Source organism: Saccostrea echinata, unplaced genomic scaffold, assembly GCF_033153115.1.
Source record: "Saccostrea echinata isolate AGI-Se365-2 ecotype Australia unplaced genomic scaffold, CSIRO_AGI_Sech_v1 ptg000008l, whole genome shotgun sequence".
NCBI lineage: Eukaryota > Metazoa > Mollusca > Bivalvia > Ostreida > Ostreidae > Saccostrea > Saccostrea echinata.
In genome coordinates this window covers 2,530,244-2,550,468 of record NW_026889757.1, presented here as the reverse complement: position 1 = coordinate 2,550,468, position 20,225 = coordinate 2,530,244, and the positions used below count along the sequence as shown (strand labels likewise).

Sequence of the window (20,225 nt, the reverse complement as noted above, 5' to 3'; positions counted from 1 at the left end):
AAGACTAAAGCGTGTATTAAGGGTGTACAGACTTAAAAGGCAAGCCTTATCGTGTGTACCGGCCCTAACATTAAGAACCAGATTTCTCAGAAAGAAATAGAGCTATTCTCTTAAGAATCAATGGCATTTCATGGTCCCCCGAGAGTGAAATTTCATGAACCTTACTTCTACGCATTGCACTAAATAGCAATGGACTTGGGTATGGGTAACGCTTTTTGACGATTGTGTGATATGAATTAATTATGCTTTTAAAAGCGCAGGGTTTTAAACTCATTGTACACGAAAAATGGGGAACTATTTGTTCAGAGCCGATAGGGAACCACGGTCTTACATCTAAGAGAAAAAAAATATTTCTCATGGCCATGATCAATTATCAGTTGCACAATGTCCTAGCGTCACTCCAAATATACAAGCAGGGCCTCCCGAGAACTGAGTATTTAGTTCTACTGAAGCAAATAGCATTCTTTTCATTCTCAAGTCAAAAGTGTCCCATAACCGCGATTTACGGAACAAACAATATTTACCACTTGTGCAGTCTAAAGCAACTCCTTCCACGTTTCAGCGAACCCATTCGACCTGACGTGTTAACCGAATTTCACACACAGAGGAGAGAGAGACAATAAAGCTGTTATATTCATTAACACAGTTTCTTATTCAGCTAAATGAACCAGATCCTGAAATGTAAAACTGATGCAAAATTGATGTCTTCAATAGTAGTGTTTTTTATCAATGTCAAATACTATTTGAGCTTTCAGTTGACAAATACACAGACCATATAAGAATATTTAGTGTCCGTAGAGAAGTGCAGACCAAGAAATCACTGTATGGTACACCTTAACCATACTCGCATAGAGATCAACGAATGTCTTGAAAGTGTAATACTAGATATAGACCATACACCTGTTAAGGTCGCCAGGTCATTTTTAATAAACACGTTATCTTTCTGCATGTGCTGAGATGTGGATCACATATATATAGGGCACACTTGAGAACGGGATATATCAAAACACAATGTAGATAGCTGGCGTCTATGGTTCATATTAAACACAATAAAATACCAAGACATAAAATTCTGCCAGGAATTGTGATTTATCATAAATAGTTTAGTGCTTAAAATGTACCTAGATAGCAATTGCTCTTCATCTCTAAATCAACCAAACTCATAACTATTACTTCGAAAAATATTCCAAAGACTACACCACAAGGAAATCAAGTTGTCAGCATTTTGTCAAAAAATATGACGAACAAAAAGATACGTTAATAAATAGCGTATTTTCCCTCTGTTTACATATAACTTTGGACTTAAGGTCAGACAAGTTCCTCAAATATGTTTTGTATCTCCTGGTATTATATCAAAAAATTATTCATACTGTCATTCTCTTGTGATTTCTAAATTGTTTTCAATATGTTTTAAAAAATAAGTGCACCAAAAATTGTGACATTGGTAATTCAAAAGATTACCCATAGAGATTATGAAAGAAAATATCACCCTCTGGTATCTTGCCCAAATGCTAGGTAAGCTACCTCAATTTTTTGCGAGAAAACTTGTTCAAGTACCAATACTTCAGTGAAAAATTATATATTTTGGAGGAACGTGTCGTCTGACCTTAATGATAATAGCTTTCCAAAAGAAATATACATTAGATTCATGACGCAAACGACTTCAGCATAACTTGACAGAAATCACGTTTCAACCTGAGGATGTTAAACAACTACCGTATATACTCGCCTATAAGTCGGTCCGCCTGTAAGTCGGTTTTATTTTTGAAACTTATATTAGAGGTATTTACCTTCTAAAATACCAATCTTTTTATAACTCGCCTATAAGTCGGACATAGAGTTTTGGACCATAGTTTAACTCCCAAAAATCCGACTTATAGGCGAGTATATACGGTAACAAACAAACAAAAAAACCCAACACTGTCAACCTGAAATTTTAAATATAGAAATGAGTTGTCATGTTGTAAATTTTGAATTTACCGGGTGGCAGTAAATACAAAATTTACTGTCATGTTGTAAATTTTGTATTTACTGCCACCCGGTAAATTTAAAATTTACAACATGACAGAGTTATGAATCCAAGTAAGAGTTATCTCTCTTATCAGAGGGTCAATGAACCTTAACTCCAGTTTGCATGTGTACTTAGATTTATTCTCTGACCTCAGTTAACAATTGCACATTAAACTTTGTAATAGACGTATTGAAACTCCCTCTCTCTCTACATTACCTATATATTACTAAGATTTTGTTTCTGGTTTCATTGATATAAATTTAAGTTTTATGGTCTACTTACTGTAAACCAACTATTATTCGTGTCAACTTTTATTCGCGATTCGTCAGTTTGAAAACAATCCGCAACGATTAATTTTCGCGACTGAAGAAACATTCTCTACAAATACAAAACAAAATAAATGGTTCGCGGCGATTCATATTCGCGAATTAAAATAGGTCGCGAAAATCGCGGATATTTCTCGCACGCGAATAAAAGTTGGTTTACAGTATTACCAGAGAAACAAATGCAATTGGCATAATTACATACGTAAATTATTCCGGATTTTGTTCGTGCGCCGACAGACCATATCGGCCTTCCTATAAATTGTCATAATATTATTACCATGATATTTATTAAAAAATTTCTTATTTTAAGGAACATTGAATAACTTATGGGTCTGCAAAATTTGATCAGCATTGGTTGAATGTTTACAAAGTTATAAACATTGTCTACAATTTTTTGGGACAACTCTGTATATATATATATATATATATAATCATACATATATTGGTCCTTGAAAACATAAAGGCATGAGATATCAATTGAAAAAGAAAAAAAAAAGAACTCTTTCCTTTGTTGTCACCCATACTTTTTTTTATTCAACATCAGACAAGTTGCTTTTTTGAGCATCACAATATTATCACCTTATAAACAGTTTTTATAGTGCCAATACACAAAAAGATGAAAGTTTTCATGCTATCCATGACAATAAAATAGAGAATTAGAAACAATAGTGTAATTCCTCCATGTAAAAACCTGTATAATATTACATTTACAAAATGTACAATTTGAGCTACTTTCAATACAAGTACATGGTCATGGATAAAATTTCTTTTGTATAATTTTTGGCAATGAAAATATTTTATCTAAAAAAGTCCATATTAACAATACAAAACATGTCTACAAATAACATTTACTACAGAAACACCTAAAAATATTAGCACTTTCATATTGTAGAAATTTGAATTAACCCAATTTTATCTTTTTTTCTTTCTTTAAAAATCATAATTCTTTTTGGTTAAAGCCAACAACATTACACAACATACTATAAAATTATGACATCCATAACATTAGTTTTTGACTCAAGGTCTCTCTGTAACATAGACCAATATTTTTCTTCTCCAAATGTTATCTCCAAGATATACCTGATCCACCGGAATCATTTCTAGATCACAGTGGAATAAATGCCTTGTATACACAGTGTCACAACAGTGAACATGGACATTATGTGCATGCAGCATATTTTTAAAAACATAATATAATCTGATAAACTTTCTGAGATGCTAAGGTTTTAACTTTATTTTCCTTATTTACTACTAGCTACAGTAAAATAAAGTCCAAATCAATACTTATTGAACCCCTATCATTACATCCCCTCAAATACAGTTCAGATTTATTATCAGATTCTGAATCTTCATTTCAGGATGGCTTGATTTGAAATTGAATTTTAAGAAAATCTGATATTAAAGTAAAAAATAAATTTTGGAGCAATTTGATATTTATCATTAAAGAACTCCATGTTTTTGTCATAAGTATAGGAACAATTGAGCACAGCTATAAAAACTCTGTACTATTAATATTAATATCACTGTTTTTACACAGTTAAACTCTCAAGAATCTGTACAATGCAAGATGTTATATTCACCCTATTAAGCAAACAGGGTACATTCATATATCAAACACAATAAAGAAAAGACAGTTGTGTTCCCTGTCATAAATCTAACAAATTCTTCAACACATACAGAACAAATACCTCACTCTACCACTTTAAGGTGGCCCATTTTACTAGGACATATTTGAACAAACACACAAAATTGCATTCAAGCACCATTCTCAAGCATGCCATAAACCATGTTTTAACCGGTACACATATAATAAGGCAGTAGATATGGTCCCCACAACCTTGATTTTTTGCACCTTTGACCAAGCCGGGTCGTAAAGGCAGATCAATATTCACTTACGTCAAAACAGGACAAAAATCAATAGATATGTTCTCCATTAATATAACACTATTGGGACCCAGTTCTCTGGCTGTGTCTTGAATGGTAATGTACGTCACCTAATAATTCTTACTGCCATTCAAGGTTGCGAGTTTTCAATGGACGAGATGAACCTTATTTTTACACACATGCAAACAGACTTATTTCACATGGCGTGAAATGACCATAGCAACATACATCATGTAAGGACAGTACTCCCAATTGTAAAATACAACATATACAGGTTTACTGATTTTTTAAAAAATGTTATTAACAATAAGATATGCTATTTTATTCAATAAATTTTGGGGATATGTTTTTGTTTATGTGAAAAAAAACAACTGATTTATACATATACAAAGCAATGCAAATTGAAGAACATCTCTTGTTTTTTCAAAAAATAAGCAATTACACATGATAGCAATTAAACACAAAGCTGAACATGAGAACAGAAAGCAGGATACTGCAGTGAATGATGGGAAATGTTGCAGTGGCTGATGGGTAATACATTGTGAGTATACTCTAGAGGTAGGTGCTGCCGAGCCTGAAGATTCCCTGAACATTTTATTGTCCTCCCTGAGGCTCAACAGTCAAAATCATGCCACTGCTGTGTTTGTACACAAACTTAGGCAAGAACTATAACACGCAACAGTCAAAATCCTGCCACTGATGTGTCTGTACACAAACTTAGGCAAGAAACTACAACACAAAAAAGCTTCTGACAATGAATTAACTATTCTCTACTCATAGCAAGCCTACAAATTATGGAAATTCTAGTTTCTTTTAAGCCCTCACTGGAAATTTTTTAAAACTGTAGCCATTTTTTTAAAAAGTGAATTTTGCTTATACATGTATTGTTTTAATTTGTATGCTTCTCCTCTGCTAAAAAGATCTATACTTTCACTAAACCACACGACTTTGTTATATACAAGAAAGCACACTAAATTTCCTATATTACAGACTTGCAATTCATTCATACATGAAGTCCTGGTCCTAATTTTGGTAGGACTTCTTCTGCCCTTACCAACCTACTCCCAACCCCAAGACAATAATAGCTTAGCTGCCTGAGCCTGGTGCTTCAGAACAAGACAACATATAGAGCACAATGATGCCATATTGTACAAGGTCGTTGATGTCAAAAAACATACTACTGTTTGTATATTCCAGTTAAACCCCATGATTCTTTGTGCCATTTCATGTCACTTTTGTAAACTGAAGATTTCCACAAGCAGTGGCTCGAGTCTTGTAATATCAAGATGGGAGGCAAGTTGAGCACTTGACTCTCCAAGGCTTCGCACGTCCAGTAGCTTCATTAGAAGTTTGGGATACAGCTGTCGAGCTTCGCTGACAGGGTAAATGGATTCCAGGTAGGCTTGAAGCCAGGTAGAAAATTTTTCCTGTCCCTTGGCAACTAGCTCCTTGTTTTTGAGACATGGTCTGTCTGAAGAAAATAATTCGATCACGAATAGTAGGGTCAATATGGTTTTGTTGGCTTTTGTAAGTTGATTTAGACTCATAACAAATTTCACATGGTCTGAATACATGTGGGTGTCCATCGTTTTGATCATTTCTGGGCTAAGTTGTGTTTCACATATTTTATTATTTTGTGACGTGCCTCCTCGCACTTTCCATCCCATGGCCTGTGAATCAAATCCCATCACTGAACGCAAGACCATAATTTCCATGATGCCTCCCTGAAAGAGATGGAAAAAATATATTAAGATTTTTTTTTCATTTGTGCAATGTATTTTGTTTCATGTGTCATTTAATCATTCATTACTTAACAAGAGCCACTGGCTTTACTAGTTGTATCGGATTATTAAGTATTTTCATTAAGGTAATAAATTGCTGTTTCATGTTGATTAACAGTGCTAGTTGTTGTTTTCCTGATATGCAGTACATTAAATTCATTTTAGGATTCAACAAAATAACCAGAACTAGTCCTGAGGTGATTTCATTATTCAAAGATAAGGAATGAAACAAGAAAAATGTTTCTGGCATAACAATCATTTTTATGATAGCGGATCGATGGCCCCATATACCTGATTGTGTTTTAGATAATTTAGTAGGCTATCCAAAGAATGACTTGCATGTTGATTATAAAATCCCTTGCTGGGGTTTAAACATAAACCATAGTGCTCATCTATTTATTACATGGCATAATGACCTAAATTAGAAATGTGTGGATAATCTTAAATGGGGGGTAGATTAAAAAAGAAATTTAAAAATTATAAAAACTTTTAAAACAATAATCCTCTTACAGATAGAAATCTTTGAAAAACCCTGGCTAATTTTTTATTTCAAAGCAGAGAGGTGCTCTTTTACCAGCTTGATTTGCTGAATGATTGCTGTGAGTTGCCAACTTACAAAAGACAATGCATCAAAGTTATACACTGGAAAAAAAAACCCTTAAGAAATTCCTTCGTCATGCAGTTGTATCTCGTTTAGTATGTTCTGGTAATTTTTTTCATGGTTGAGTGACTGAGTCCTTTAAACTCAAATACATGTACCAGAAAGAAAAGCACTAAATGTACCTTCAAAATTGAGTTCTTCAGAACAATTCTAGTTTTGAAACTTTTTTATCAGTTGAATAAATTTTTTTCCCATGAGAAAAAATTAAATGTAACCAAAGCTGTTACAGCTGAAAAATGACCACACACTTTAGTTAATGAAATCCTCATCAAATACATTAGTTTTTTGGGTCAAAAATACCATATTCTTCCCTATAGTACCTAGAATCATTCATGGATATACACTTAATATCACAAGTGCTCTAACTGGCAATGGCTATTCTAATTAGACAAAAAGCATTAAGTGAATGTTAAAAATTGGAACTATAAGTCAAGAACTTAAAAATACATAACAGCAATTAAAAATATTGATATAGGAAAGTACACTTGACATTAATGTTATGTATGAATTGATGAAGAAGACCTTGGGTACATAAGTGGGCGGCTTAGTAGCGATAGATAAAGGAGTTAGTATACATCTACTATTGCAATCTTTACGTTATCTTGTGCGTGAATTAAGTCTTTCCATTTTTGTTTCCCCATAAATAGAGGTTGAAAAAATAATCATCATCATCTTAGACAAGATTCATTAAAGATTCACATTCAAGCTGGATTTTTTCTTTCATGCCACACACGTTTTATCATCAATAATTCACACCAATGGCACCAATCTGCTCTTTCATCTGGTATCCCAAAGCCCACCAATTATTTATTATGGCAGATTAGGTTCAATTTAAAACAGAATTTGAAAACTTTTTTTTGGTTAACAACATAATTGTCTTGCTAGAAATAGATGTGAAACGCTGTATAAAATGAAATTTAAATTACAATGCATTAGAGCAAGGAGGTAGGAGAATTGTGAGGAAAATAACATGAGTTCATCCAGTTCTGTATATGACTTCTTCATAGTTGACCTACATTGCTTCTCTCTGTAAATGTCTAGACAGGTAGCTACTCTTGATATTAATTTTAAAGTTGCTGTACCTTGATTTTAATAATTATTAAATGCATTGTTTCAGATATACATTTGTACAAAGCTAATGGATTAATTCTCCATTTTAATGTGATTCATTTCAATTAACATAGAGATATGAGGTGAAGTTTCTAGAAAATTCTTTAAATCATTTACTTTGAAATTCATGCAATTGAAAACTAGGAGATGCAGGGTATGAAAGTTAACAGTTGCTGAAAACACCAGTCAAACAGCATAAAAAAAATCACCAAATTTTCACTGAGGGGGAAAAAGGGACAAGATAGTTGTGAGGAAACAGATAGGAAGTTACATAATGTTTCTGGCAATTTCCTTAACTGCTATGTTCCAAATTCCAGCAGAGCAAGATAAAATATCTGAAACTTGAGTTTCTTGCTTATCTTTTGAAAGGGAAAATGTAATCCAGATATTGAGTAATTCATCAATCAAAATCTAGGAAGAAGAAGTAAAAGTGCACTGTTAAGTAATGAATATAAACACATATATCAACTACAAGTATATAAAACACTGCCTAATTTACTTGTACATGTCTAACAACCTTGAATTTTTTTTGGCTTTCTAGCTGATAATGTAAAATTTGATTTTGTCTCTCACGTATTTACTGTATTTCACTAAAGCATGTCGTGTAAGAATTTTATGTTATAGATATACAATTAGTCAACTTTTATTTGTGCATATTATTTTTTGCAATCTCACAATTCAAACATATATGCAGAAATTTTCATTTGAGATTCTTTGTTTCAAGTCATCTTTGCTTATTGGAATAAAAATACTTGCTCATGGCCTTCAACTATCATGAAATTCCCTTCCTCGATCATGATAGTATTTTGTACTACAAAAAATGTATCATGAAAGGTGGCTTATAGTTTAAGATGCTTACTACATGGTTAAGCAATGCTGTTGAATCAATTCTTTTTAAATCATTAAACCAGATGTCTCTGATGGGACTGTAGCTCTAATGGTTTGAATGTTCACATTTTTGAAGATGTTTTACACTGATAAATACAACATATTATCTTGATGTTGGAGCTGAACATAGACTTACATCGAAATGATTCAAGGAACACCTTGAAAACATGGCAACTGTTTGTTGAAGCCAAATTTAGAAGGAGTAGAAATTTGTAATATGTTAAGAGATAGATTATAAAGACAAATCTCAAAGGACACTTTTCCATGAATATGCTCTTCATTCTTTGACAGTAGAGCTAATATCTTTGGGAGAAACAAAAAAGTGCATTTTGTGCAATCAATAGCTTAAATACATATACATTTATAGAACCTACTTTAAGCAAATGAATCTGGTCTTCCTGCTGTAGCTGTTTGAACTCTGGTACATGTTTTGCAAACTTGATCAATCTACGTATAAATATATCTGTTAAATTGAAAAGGTCATTGGCAGACCGGGGACTTTCTGTCAGTTTCCTAAACTGGGTCTCATTGTATGGCTGGTCAAACACTGCTGCGTATTGCTCCTCCAAATTTTGAATTTCTTTGCGGACGTCCTCGGGCAATGGTCTTGGGTAGTCGTCGTCATCCATTTCTGATTTGAAGGGAGATAACTCTGTGGGAGGGGATTGGTTGTAAGACGACGACTCGTCCGAATGGTAGTTACTGGTGGATACCTCTGGACAAGCTGTCACCTGACATCCTGGCTCTTCTATCTTGCGAAGCTTGGCTCGATCCTGCTTTGTAAGCTTCTGTCTACGCTTTGCCAATTGATCTTCACCTACAAAGCAAAGAGGATATAAAAAATTGTACCTTTCCTTCTTATTCCGTACATACTGTTTTGTATAGCCCTATTGTGAAATTTTGTAAGGGTTAGGGCTTAGAATATGAAAATTTCAATTAAGATAATATTAAAAAAATATTAGAGATGGGAGAAAAAAACCCACTAGTGTTTAGCCAGTGAGGGTACTATCAGATGCATTCTTTAGATATATCTTTAATATAGATGGTTGCATGAACAGCAAAGTACACAGCACATTCTGCTTTCATGTAATATAAACCATTGAATTATACCTTTAATTTGCATTTTATATTTCAGGATTGGGTATATTTCTAACGTCATATTTGTACAAATCAATAGATACCTTTATCTAAATACTGTCATTATTTAGTCAAAAACTTAATACACGTGAAGAAAAATACGCTTGCTATGGCCTTCAACTCGACATTTAGATTTATAGACAATGTATTATCAATTAACAATACAGTAGTTACTTTCATGCATGTCAATTCGATATATCCCAGTGAACTCAAAATAAAAGACACCACAGAGTCTGCCACATCTGTTATATATTTGGAAGTTTTACTGACTGTAGATAATAAGGGCCAACTAACAATTTAACTGTACGTCAAACGAGATGACTTTAGCTTTTCTATCGTCAACTTTCCTTATTTATGGAGTAATATTCCACTTTCAACTGCATATGGTGATAAAGTCTCCCAACTTATTCAATACTCAAGAGCATGCTCAGAGTACGATCAAATTTTAAACCAAGGCAGGCTACTGACAAATAAGCTGATGTTACATGGACTTCAACAACCTTGTTTAAAGTCAGTAGGCCTTTGTTTTTATACTAAATCTGACTACTGGTTATTCCATCTATCTGATCTATTTAGGACTCGGGCAAGTGTGACAGATCAACAGGGGATGCTTACCCCTCCTAGGCACCTGATCCCACCTCTGGAATTTCCATGTTTTATGCCCTCTTCACAGATTTGTATTGTTTATAGGTTTTTTTGAGATGGATCACTGTTTGTCATCTTCACCTATTTCATTGTAAAACAGTGATGACAGGTACAGTCAAAGAACTTATACCAAAGTGAAAATTTACATCCATCCTTCCACAAATCTTAAGCGTTACCTTTTCCACACTTCGCTTATAAAACAGAACATTTGTCCCTTTTTTACTAATTAGAAAATATAAATTCAGTCTGCCCATCCTCTAGTTGTGTTCATATTCTTACCACAACATTCATTAAAAAACGTATACCCTGGTACTTTACAATGTAGATATTAATATTAAGACTATTAAATTACAGACTAGCAGACTTCTATATGCACATTTTTCAAAGACATTAAAATCTGTATCTGGTGCTTAAAATTTAATCACATTTAAGGAGGCTGGGGGGTCAACAAATTAACCACCAGATTTAACTTAATTTTTTAGATATGATATCTTAAGCTGTCAACTATCATTTGGCAAAGAAAAATTTCAAAAATTTTAGTTTTAAAATTTGATCATTTTCTATATTTTCATATGGAGCTCTTCTTCTAATGGAGATCAATATAGTCTAAAAATGGCCACAACCCCCCAACCTCTTTAAAGTTCAAAGTCATCATATGAACTCATTTTACAATGATGAAACCATATCAAGGGTATATTAAATGTGGTACCACATTCTTTGAAGTTAATACCTCATATTATAAAAAGGGTATTTATTACATCTAAATATTTTGAATGTATATATGATAACTTTTAAATGATAACAGAGAGATTTGGTAAAATGCCAATATCTTCTGGTTAGGTGTCTCCTCTTCCTGAAACATGAAGCCATTCAACTGCCAATTTGTTTGCATCTCATGCATAGCTTATATATATGTTTGCATAGGAAATAGTTCATAAAAAATATTAAACCAGACTTGGATGTATGAAAACAGATTCCTTTACAACATTTAGCTTCCAATCCAAGTACTTGGATTGTTTGAATTTTATAGCATATCTCTTACAACAACCTGCAGTAAGTTTCTGAATACCAAGTGAGGAATAGCATTTTGAAGAAAAAAAATTGATTACAGATAGACAGACAGACGGATGGATAACTTACTATCACACAACCTCTTTTGGTCTCTGACCAGAATTGAATGTTGATACCTGGGGTAACTTTTCATTAATTATTTAAGTATCATGACAGATATTTTAGGTATGGATATTTTGTTTTGTCATCTTAGAATTTGTTTTCTCAGTATTCACACACAAAAAAAATTATTTATAGCAAATTCTGATGGAGTGAGTGTCCTTTCTACTGTATTTTATTTTGCCAAGTAAAAAATCTGCAGCAGTCTGATTGAAAAGAAGTTTAATAATTATCATCACATCACATGCTACAAAATGATACCATAATATCAAGTAGATATAATGAATTACGTTGTAGCAAAGTAATTACTGCTGTTCCTGAGGCTTGTTGAAGCTAACTTTGGGGTATATAAACATCTATTGCCTAGAAGAGAGATCAAGTTCCATGTAATCCTCACGTACAAATGATCTAGCATATTACTTACTTAGAATCCAGTCCTTCTTCATGCCTATGTCAAAGCACTTCTTCAGACGACAGCCAGAGCAGAATTTTCTTGTGTGGGTGTCTAGCTTACAATTTCCATCAAAGCTGCAAGCAAAAACCTGAAAAATACCAAATAAAACAATGTCTATATGCACCCTTGTTATTTTCAGCTCAGCCTCAAATACTTGTATATACATGAAGTTGCATCATAAGTTTAGTGACAGATGTTAAGATAAGAATATTTCTGTTTTTATTTGAATTTGAATTGGACACAGCAGTTCAAAAATAGTAATTTTCAATTACAGAGCAAGCTCTTCTAGATATGAAGAAAAAATTACAAGTTTGCAAATTCACTATGCGAGTTGCATCTGCAGTTTTTAAACTTTAATAATCATATCTTAATCTGAATTATATATAAATTCAAAGATAAAGGCACCACATTTGTATAAAATACCTTAATGCTTTCATATACATCCTTAGTTGTTTTGCAAATCAAATTACTGTAGAAGTTCTTTTGTTCAGCATGGGAAGAATTTATGCTATGTATGTGCATGGTCACAAATTTTCTGCGGAAATTTGTTACAGAGTACTTAAAGTTCCTTTCAGACATACAAAGGCAATCCACGAATTTCGTTTAATTTTCTACTCATGGATTGAACAATAATTGCTTGGAATTATGACCTTGTGGAAAAAAAAAGTTAACAGAAATAATACTTCTGCAAATAAATTTTGTAGAGACTTGGGGATGCTGTTGTTCCTTTCAGACATACAAAAGCAATCCAAGAAATCTGTATAATTTCTACTCGCGGATTGAACAGAAATTGTGATTATGCGGATTTAAGGGAAAAAAAAATCATTTACGATTCGATTAATTAATTTTTGTGGAGACTTTAGGATGCTATTGTTTACTCTGATTTTACAATTTAGACACTTATGGCATCTAGAATAACCTGTACCATTCCTACAGTATCGCGATTGACTCTCTGTTTATGTTCAGCATTTACTGTTCACATCAAATATGATCAAAGCAAAGTCTTGGACAGTGCTCCTGATTAAAATCATAAACATGTTTGAAGATTTTTCTGGTAACGCATGTTATTTATTGGTACTTCAAAGGGACAATGCATTAAATATGCAGAGTCTGTATTTGAAATAAATCAATGTCTGCATACACTGATTATACAGTAAAGTAATGTTAGCCTTTTGAAATTCTTTCATACATTCACCTTTTATTATTTTCTTATATGTAAGAAACCTGAAACTATGCTTGCTACTTTTTGCTAAATCTCAAGTGGATTGAAATCCTATTTCACACTCAGGGCTATACTTGGTTTATCTTATTATATATCTTAATTGTTAAGAATACAGAATTTTTAATTCAGATTGAGCATTTGAAGAGAATGAATTTGTTAAATGATTTACTGGAGATACTTTTTCCTGAAAATATTAAGTGATCTTCTTGCATGAAAGAATTTTAACTATTAATTAAATGAAGATAGCAAATTTGCATAATCAGATTTTTTCACATCATTCCTTTTTCTGGTACTTTCCATTACCATCAGATAAACTTTCACATTTTTGACAACATTACAAAGATTAGTCATTATATTAATTAATCCTATCAATGAGATCCCTTCACTTAATTAACTAATGGACCATTAAAGAACAAAAAAAAAAAAAAAAAAAAAAAACCAAAAAATCATACAAACAAAAACAAACACACACAAACAATTTTATAAAAACACAAACAAAACACCACACACACTTCAAGAACAGGTCAGTATTGGCACTCAGCAATAACATGATCATGAAATCAGAGCACAATAAAATCATCATTCTCATAATTAAGGGAGAAGATAAACATTTATAAAGGAAACAGATATTCATAAATTTGTTCATTTATCTCCCTTGGCAAAGGGTCATGGTCCTCCATACTAGAAATAATTTACAAATGTGATAAGTTACCTTTGTTTTTAAGGCATTTCTCCTGAAGAATGCCTTACAGGATTCGCAGGTAATGGCATCAAAGTTGTAGCCCAGGGCCTTATCCCCACAGACTCCACAGACAAGAAGGGTGCCATCTTTAGGTTTAGGTCTCCTTTTCTGTTCTCTCTTAGAGGCAGCATCCCTTCCATAGTACTGTGTCATAAAAAAACAGAATTACAAATAAAAAATAGACAAAGTGCTCCACTCAAAAAAACGAAATGACTGCAAGGTGAGAATACTTAATATACATATATAGATAAACTTAATGAACATCAAATCAAACAAAAAATATGCAAGTACCAGCTAGGGTTCTAAATCATGTCCAAGACAAATAATTGTCCTCCAGGACTATCTAAATCTCCACCTCACTATAAGTCCATATAGAGTGGTAAATTCAAAAAGATCTGGACTTGGATCATTTCATATTAATTAACAAAAATTACCACCAATATAAAGCAATTAAATGATTGAGAGTTGATCAAGATGAAAACTGTACGACTGTATCTTTAACTATGTTTTCTGAAATCGGTTTGAAAATTTAGAAAAACTACAAAAGGAGCAAAGTACATTTCATCAGATCGAGGCAGTATTTCATCAAGGTCATACACACACCTGTCGTTAATGTACCACAGGTAAGTGTGCATCTCTAACTGGGACAAGGATTATGCAATAGCTTATATTAGGCAAACTATCAGGCAATGCAAAATACAGAATTTAAAGAAAAATTGTAAATCAAAACTCACATGTTTAGCTGCATGTGTAATGTTTATATCAGATGAAACAATTGCAATATGTTGTAAATTACTTCAATTATCAATGTGATAATGGATTGATTGATTGATTGTATATTGTTTTACATCCCATTCGAGAATTTTTCACTCATATAGAGACGTCACCATATACCGGTGAAGGGCTTCAAATTTTGACCTTTACTCGGCACTCAGGGCCATTGAGCAGTGAGGGATCTTTATCGTGCCAGTGCCTGCCGTGACACTGGGCCTTGGTTTTTTAAGGTCTCATCCGAAAGACCCGCAACTTTCACTCCAAAGTGCCGAGCGCATGGCGAAGGAACAGTTGCTACCTATTTTTTATCGACTTAGGTCTGTCGCGGCCGAGATTCGAACTCCCAACCTCCCGATCACGTGTGATAATGGAATGTTCTTCAAACATAATTAATACACGTATAGAAAACAAAATAAAATAAATGAATTAACTGATGGCTTATTAAATTTGGTACAGGAATCAAAAGTCTCTGATGAGACTGTAGCTCCACTGTTTTGTACTTATAATAGTGCAAGGGAGTGCCACTTTTTTTCAATTGTTCAATGGCATGCTATCTTCTGAGTAAAAAATGCAACTTTACAAGCCACTATAAGTTAAGTATACATCTTTTTCATATTTATCTCTTGTATAGGTTATGGAGTTAACAGTTCATTTGACCCTCAAAATGTACATACAAGCTATATATAAGCATTACCTTTTCTTCACAAAAGGATTGTGGTATTTCAATATAATTTTATGATTATTTTTTCTATCAAAAATAAAGGCCAAAGTGCTCAGAGAAATTCAAAACTGATATATCAATTATCATTTTATTGCAGGGTTGAAAATTAATTTAAAGACATTGATCTAATATTATCATTTGCCTTGAACTTCTGGGGGTGATTTATTGTGAAGTGGAATCTACATCAGTAGCATTTGACACACTCTTATATCTTTACATCAACCTTTAATTTCAGTTTGGTGTACTATTAATTTTCTGCTGTACAATTAATTGTTTTAAATCATAATACTATTTGAACTGCGTGGGTACAAGACAGGTCAGCTTTACACCAAATAGTCAGCCATTATCTACCTAAGTTCACAAAGGTTAGGTACTATCAGTACTGTATATATAGACTGATTACATGGCCAGGACATATAAGACAAAATGATGTAATAATGAAAGGCAAGAACCGGACTTTTCAGTAGGTGAAAATCATGTAGAGTAAGTCTTCAAATAAGTATCAAGTGACCATGGTAATAGGAAGTAAACATTGGAAACCTGATCCTTATATAAGTACATAAACATATAGATACACAACCAAGATCTAAAGGATGCAAGTCTCACTGATATAGGATATCTTCTCATGGAGCATATGACAAGAAATCAGGAATATCTAATATCAATTATTTTAATGAAGGAGCACATGAGTACATGTGTGGAAATTATTAATGACTTTAAAACTCTCAGATTTTTATTCATGAATAATAAGATTCAATAGTGTATGCGCATTCTTTTTGATTCATGGTGTGCATTTATTTTATTTATCCCTTACTAATAGTGATTTGCACATGTTTATCAAAATGCTTTGCATTATTATCTATATAGAAATGTTTTTAATAAGAAGTTATAAACAACTTTACAATGGGCAAATGCAGGGTTTTATTGAATAAGTAAATTAATCTTAATGTTCACTAAAGAAGTGGTCAGTTTCAACAATATACTGCTATCCACTGGGTATATGCACGAGCAAATGTTAAACTCAAAGGTTAAAACATATCAACAGTCTCTTGTCCAAATATTGATATTGCTCATAAAATACCAGTTATAGGTGACTGACTCCTGATCAATCTGGGCCGTGAAATGAAAATGTTGATATGAATTGGTGACATTTGTTTAGCTTGGATTATGTTTTGTTAAATTTAAATGGAAGTTAATATATAGGTACACTGTGTACTTATATATGTCTTTTTTTTTCATTAGGATTGCCAAGATTAAAATAAATTCAAATCTCTCATATCATTAATCATCAAAAGGTAATCTGCCTTGGAAAAAAAAAATATGGCCTGCGTGAATTTAAAAAAAAAAAAAAATTAAGCTTACAAAATGACCTGGTCAATATTTTATTGATAATTTTTAGTAATTAGAATCCCTAGTATATTGACCAGGTAAATATATCATTTAACTATTGCTTTGTAACTATGAACCCATCCAAATTAACATAGAAACATTAATTAGACAATATATCAAAACTTTATATGCAAGGAGAAAAAACAACAATATGGCCTCGGGTTTTGCTGCCATCAGACCATCATCACCCACATGCACATGCACTTATATTATGACAACCTGATAAACCATCAACAACTCACTTATAGAACACCACTGGCTGCAGGTTACCCTAGTTTTCTTGTTAACGAGTAACTAATTAAAACACACCAAGATAACCTTTTAAACATCTCTCTGATAAAGTGTCATTCTCATTTGGTTCACCGAAACTGCACCTATTAATCAATGCTTTCAGATCTGAGGGGTAACTAGATAACATTTATAGGGGTTGCTACTTGAATGACCAATATACGCTCATTAAAGAAGTAGGTGAGAATACTGGTTACATTCATGCTTGTCTGTCTGTTTGCAAAATTACTGTGCTTCCGGGTCAAGGCCAATTAAGGCAGATGTATGCTGATCCAAGGTACTTTTTTTTTCTTTTATTTCTGAACATTTGTATATCTTTAATGGCCTGGATACTGAAAAATTATACTAGAACAAAATGATCTCTCAAAGTTTTCATTTTTTAAAAAAATTATATGCAGAACAGTTTGTAGAATATAAAGACTTTAACAGAGAAAACACTTAAGGAATCCCTAATATCAAAGATTTTCTTCCAAAGTAGATTAAGAGAGAGTCCTCCAGAAGATTTAAGGCTTACATGTGTTGGGATTCACAGAGTAGTAGTTTGGGCTATATGGATTGAGGCCCGGGTAGCTCAGTGGTTAGAGCATCTGACTAGTGATTCAGGGGGCCTGGGTTTGAATCCTGATCTGATCTATCGCATTTCTTCACCTCTTCAGTTACATTGGTGCTGTGCCATGCCCTGGAAGTGACAGGTGAGAGACCTTATAGGGAAGAGCCTGGGTTGATCTTTTGGGGCAAGGACCTTTAAGGAAGGACGAAAGCTGCGGTCAGGTGGGTGCGATCACTGGTGGCCAAATAACTAAATTGGTAGAGCACCTGACTAGAAATTCAGGTACTAAGGATTTGAATCCTTGTCTGGTCTCCTTTCCTGTACAATAGGAACAGCTGTACTAGCTAAATATAATTATATAAAAGAGTTTTTACTTTTTACTATCAATTATCTTTTATTGGAATTTCTATCAATAGTTTTGTTACTCATCAAGCTTAATTTTTCTCATCACCTAGTTGTCACTATCTCATACCCTGCCCCCCTCCCTGTGTCTTTTTACATCTATGGAGATCATAAATTTCTAAAATTCAAGAATTGGGCTATCCTGGACAAACTATGGACCCAAAAGTGGTCCCTGAAAATATACCCCTCCCCCAACTTAAATTTCTGGAAGTCGCCATGCTTTAAGCTTGGTAAAACTAGAAGTACTGTGAGCAAGTTCACTAAATAATATTCCAGCTGCAATTTTTTTGTAAAGTGCCCATTCAAATTTTGTAAATGTGACCTTGAACTTGCCAAAAAGACCTTGGTTAAAGAAATAATACATTCTCTGGTCATAAGTAATCTTTTAGAGATGACAAAACCTAAAGTCAAACATTTTTGTACAAGTATGAGCTACCAATGATTCTTCATTGCAAGTTAAAGCCCTGACAAGCTCTGACAGTGACCTTGAACTTGTCAGAATGGCCTTGGGTCAAATTCGTTACATAATCTCAGGTCATAAACAATTGTTTGCCACATATGGGCTTCCAATGATTCCCAATTACAAAGTTATAGCCTAAAAAAGAATTTTTTAGATTTTATATGTGACCTTGAACCTGCTGGAATGACCTTGTGTCAAGGTGATGACACACTCTCTCATGATAGACAATCTCTGAACCAAGTATGAGCTTCCAATGTTTCTCCATTACAAAGTTATAGTCCAGACAAGAATTTTATACCTTTTCTGAGAGTGATCTTGAACTCGCCAGAATGACCTTGTGTCAAGGTCATGACAAAATCTCAAGCAATATTTGTACCAAGAATGAGCTTCTAATGATTCTCCACTACAAAGTTATATCTTGGTTAAGAATTTTATACTTTTTCTGCCAGTAACCTTTAACTTGTCTTAATAACCTTGTGTCGAGATGCACCCTTTAGGTCATTAGCAATCTCTATACAAAGTATGAGCTTCCAATGTGTCTCCACTACAAAGTTATAGACAAGATAAGATTGCATGAACAGACAGACACGGTGATTCCTAATTACCCCCCAAACTTGGTTTGTGGCAGGGAATAAATATAAGTCCTGAATCAGAGAGTCTAAATCTGACTGCACATATAAAATTGATCTTTTCAGGTGAATTATCATAAATACATATATCTATTATAATTTGACAGAAATCTTAGATAATTTTAATAAGTCCAGATATCCTTCAGACACAAAATGCATATATGTGTAAGATAAAGTACAACGTACAGGGATGAACAGTATTTTACAATCTTTCACCTGTTGTAACAAAGATACCATAAGATAGTGAATTCACTTAACACAGATATACATGTAGCCTACAGTTATTGTGACTGGATATAGAGATGTGCTTATGGTTCACATACTCAGTAATGGGAACAAAATATTTTTCTGCCTTATTAACATAATATATATATATATATTGACAATTTTTCGGCATTTACTGTCATCCTGACCCAATTTAAAATGTTATGGTTGACACACAACCTCAATTTTTGTTGTTTCAAACTAGCTTTAGGCATTTTCGTGATTTTAAATTTAAATATGCAAATTGAATAAAGACACATGGATCAAAATGATATCAACGATGGGATCTAAACTGAACAGCATGTTGATTTCTCAAAATACACAAAAACATGTGTGTGTGTTTTGTATGGAATTCTTACATAGTTGAGCTTTCATCCATTAATATACACAGGGTATTGTTTTTATACATGCACACACATCTGTATGTATTTGTGCATGTTAAATATGCATCCATGTTTACATCACTACATACACTCATATCCCGACTGTACAAAACTTGTTTAATTGCGCTATACTGTAGATGAAGCACTTGACTCAAATAAAACTGATGCAGCATTCACTATAACTGGGTCATTAATGCCATAATACTGAGCATAGTATTCTTCATTTTAAAAAAAGATCATGCACTGTAGACTTATATATATTGTCTTTATTTTGCAATTGGTTACCCTGACTCACAGAGAGTGTGTAAAATACATGTCTTTGTGTATAGGAAAC

The 20,225-nt window shown here is 33.1% G+C and overlaps 1 protein-coding gene across 3 annotated transcripts in view; it reads right to left on the bottom strand.

The window, feature by feature from the left end:
• Positions 1-2,839: 2,839 nt before the first annotated feature.
• LOC133180927 (nuclear hormone receptor HR96-like) overlaps positions 2,840-20,225 on the bottom strand; it is an 83,793-nt gene continuing 66,407 nt past the window's right edge. For all 3 annotated transcript variants that reach the window (XM_061315383.1, XM_061315382.1, XM_061315381.1), the window contains 4 exons: positions 14,002-14,175; positions 12,038-12,155; positions 9,036-9,478; positions 2,840-5,945 (listed from right to left, as the gene is read on the bottom strand). In XM_061315383.1, the coding sequence (XP_061171367.1) occupies positions 5,451-5,945; positions 9,036-9,478; positions 12,038-12,155; positions 14,002-14,175 (1,230 nt within the window). In that variant the 3' untranslated portion in view covers positions 2,840-5,450. The remainder of the gene's footprint in view (positions 5,946-9,035; positions 9,479-12,037; positions 12,156-14,001; positions 14,176-20,225) is intronic.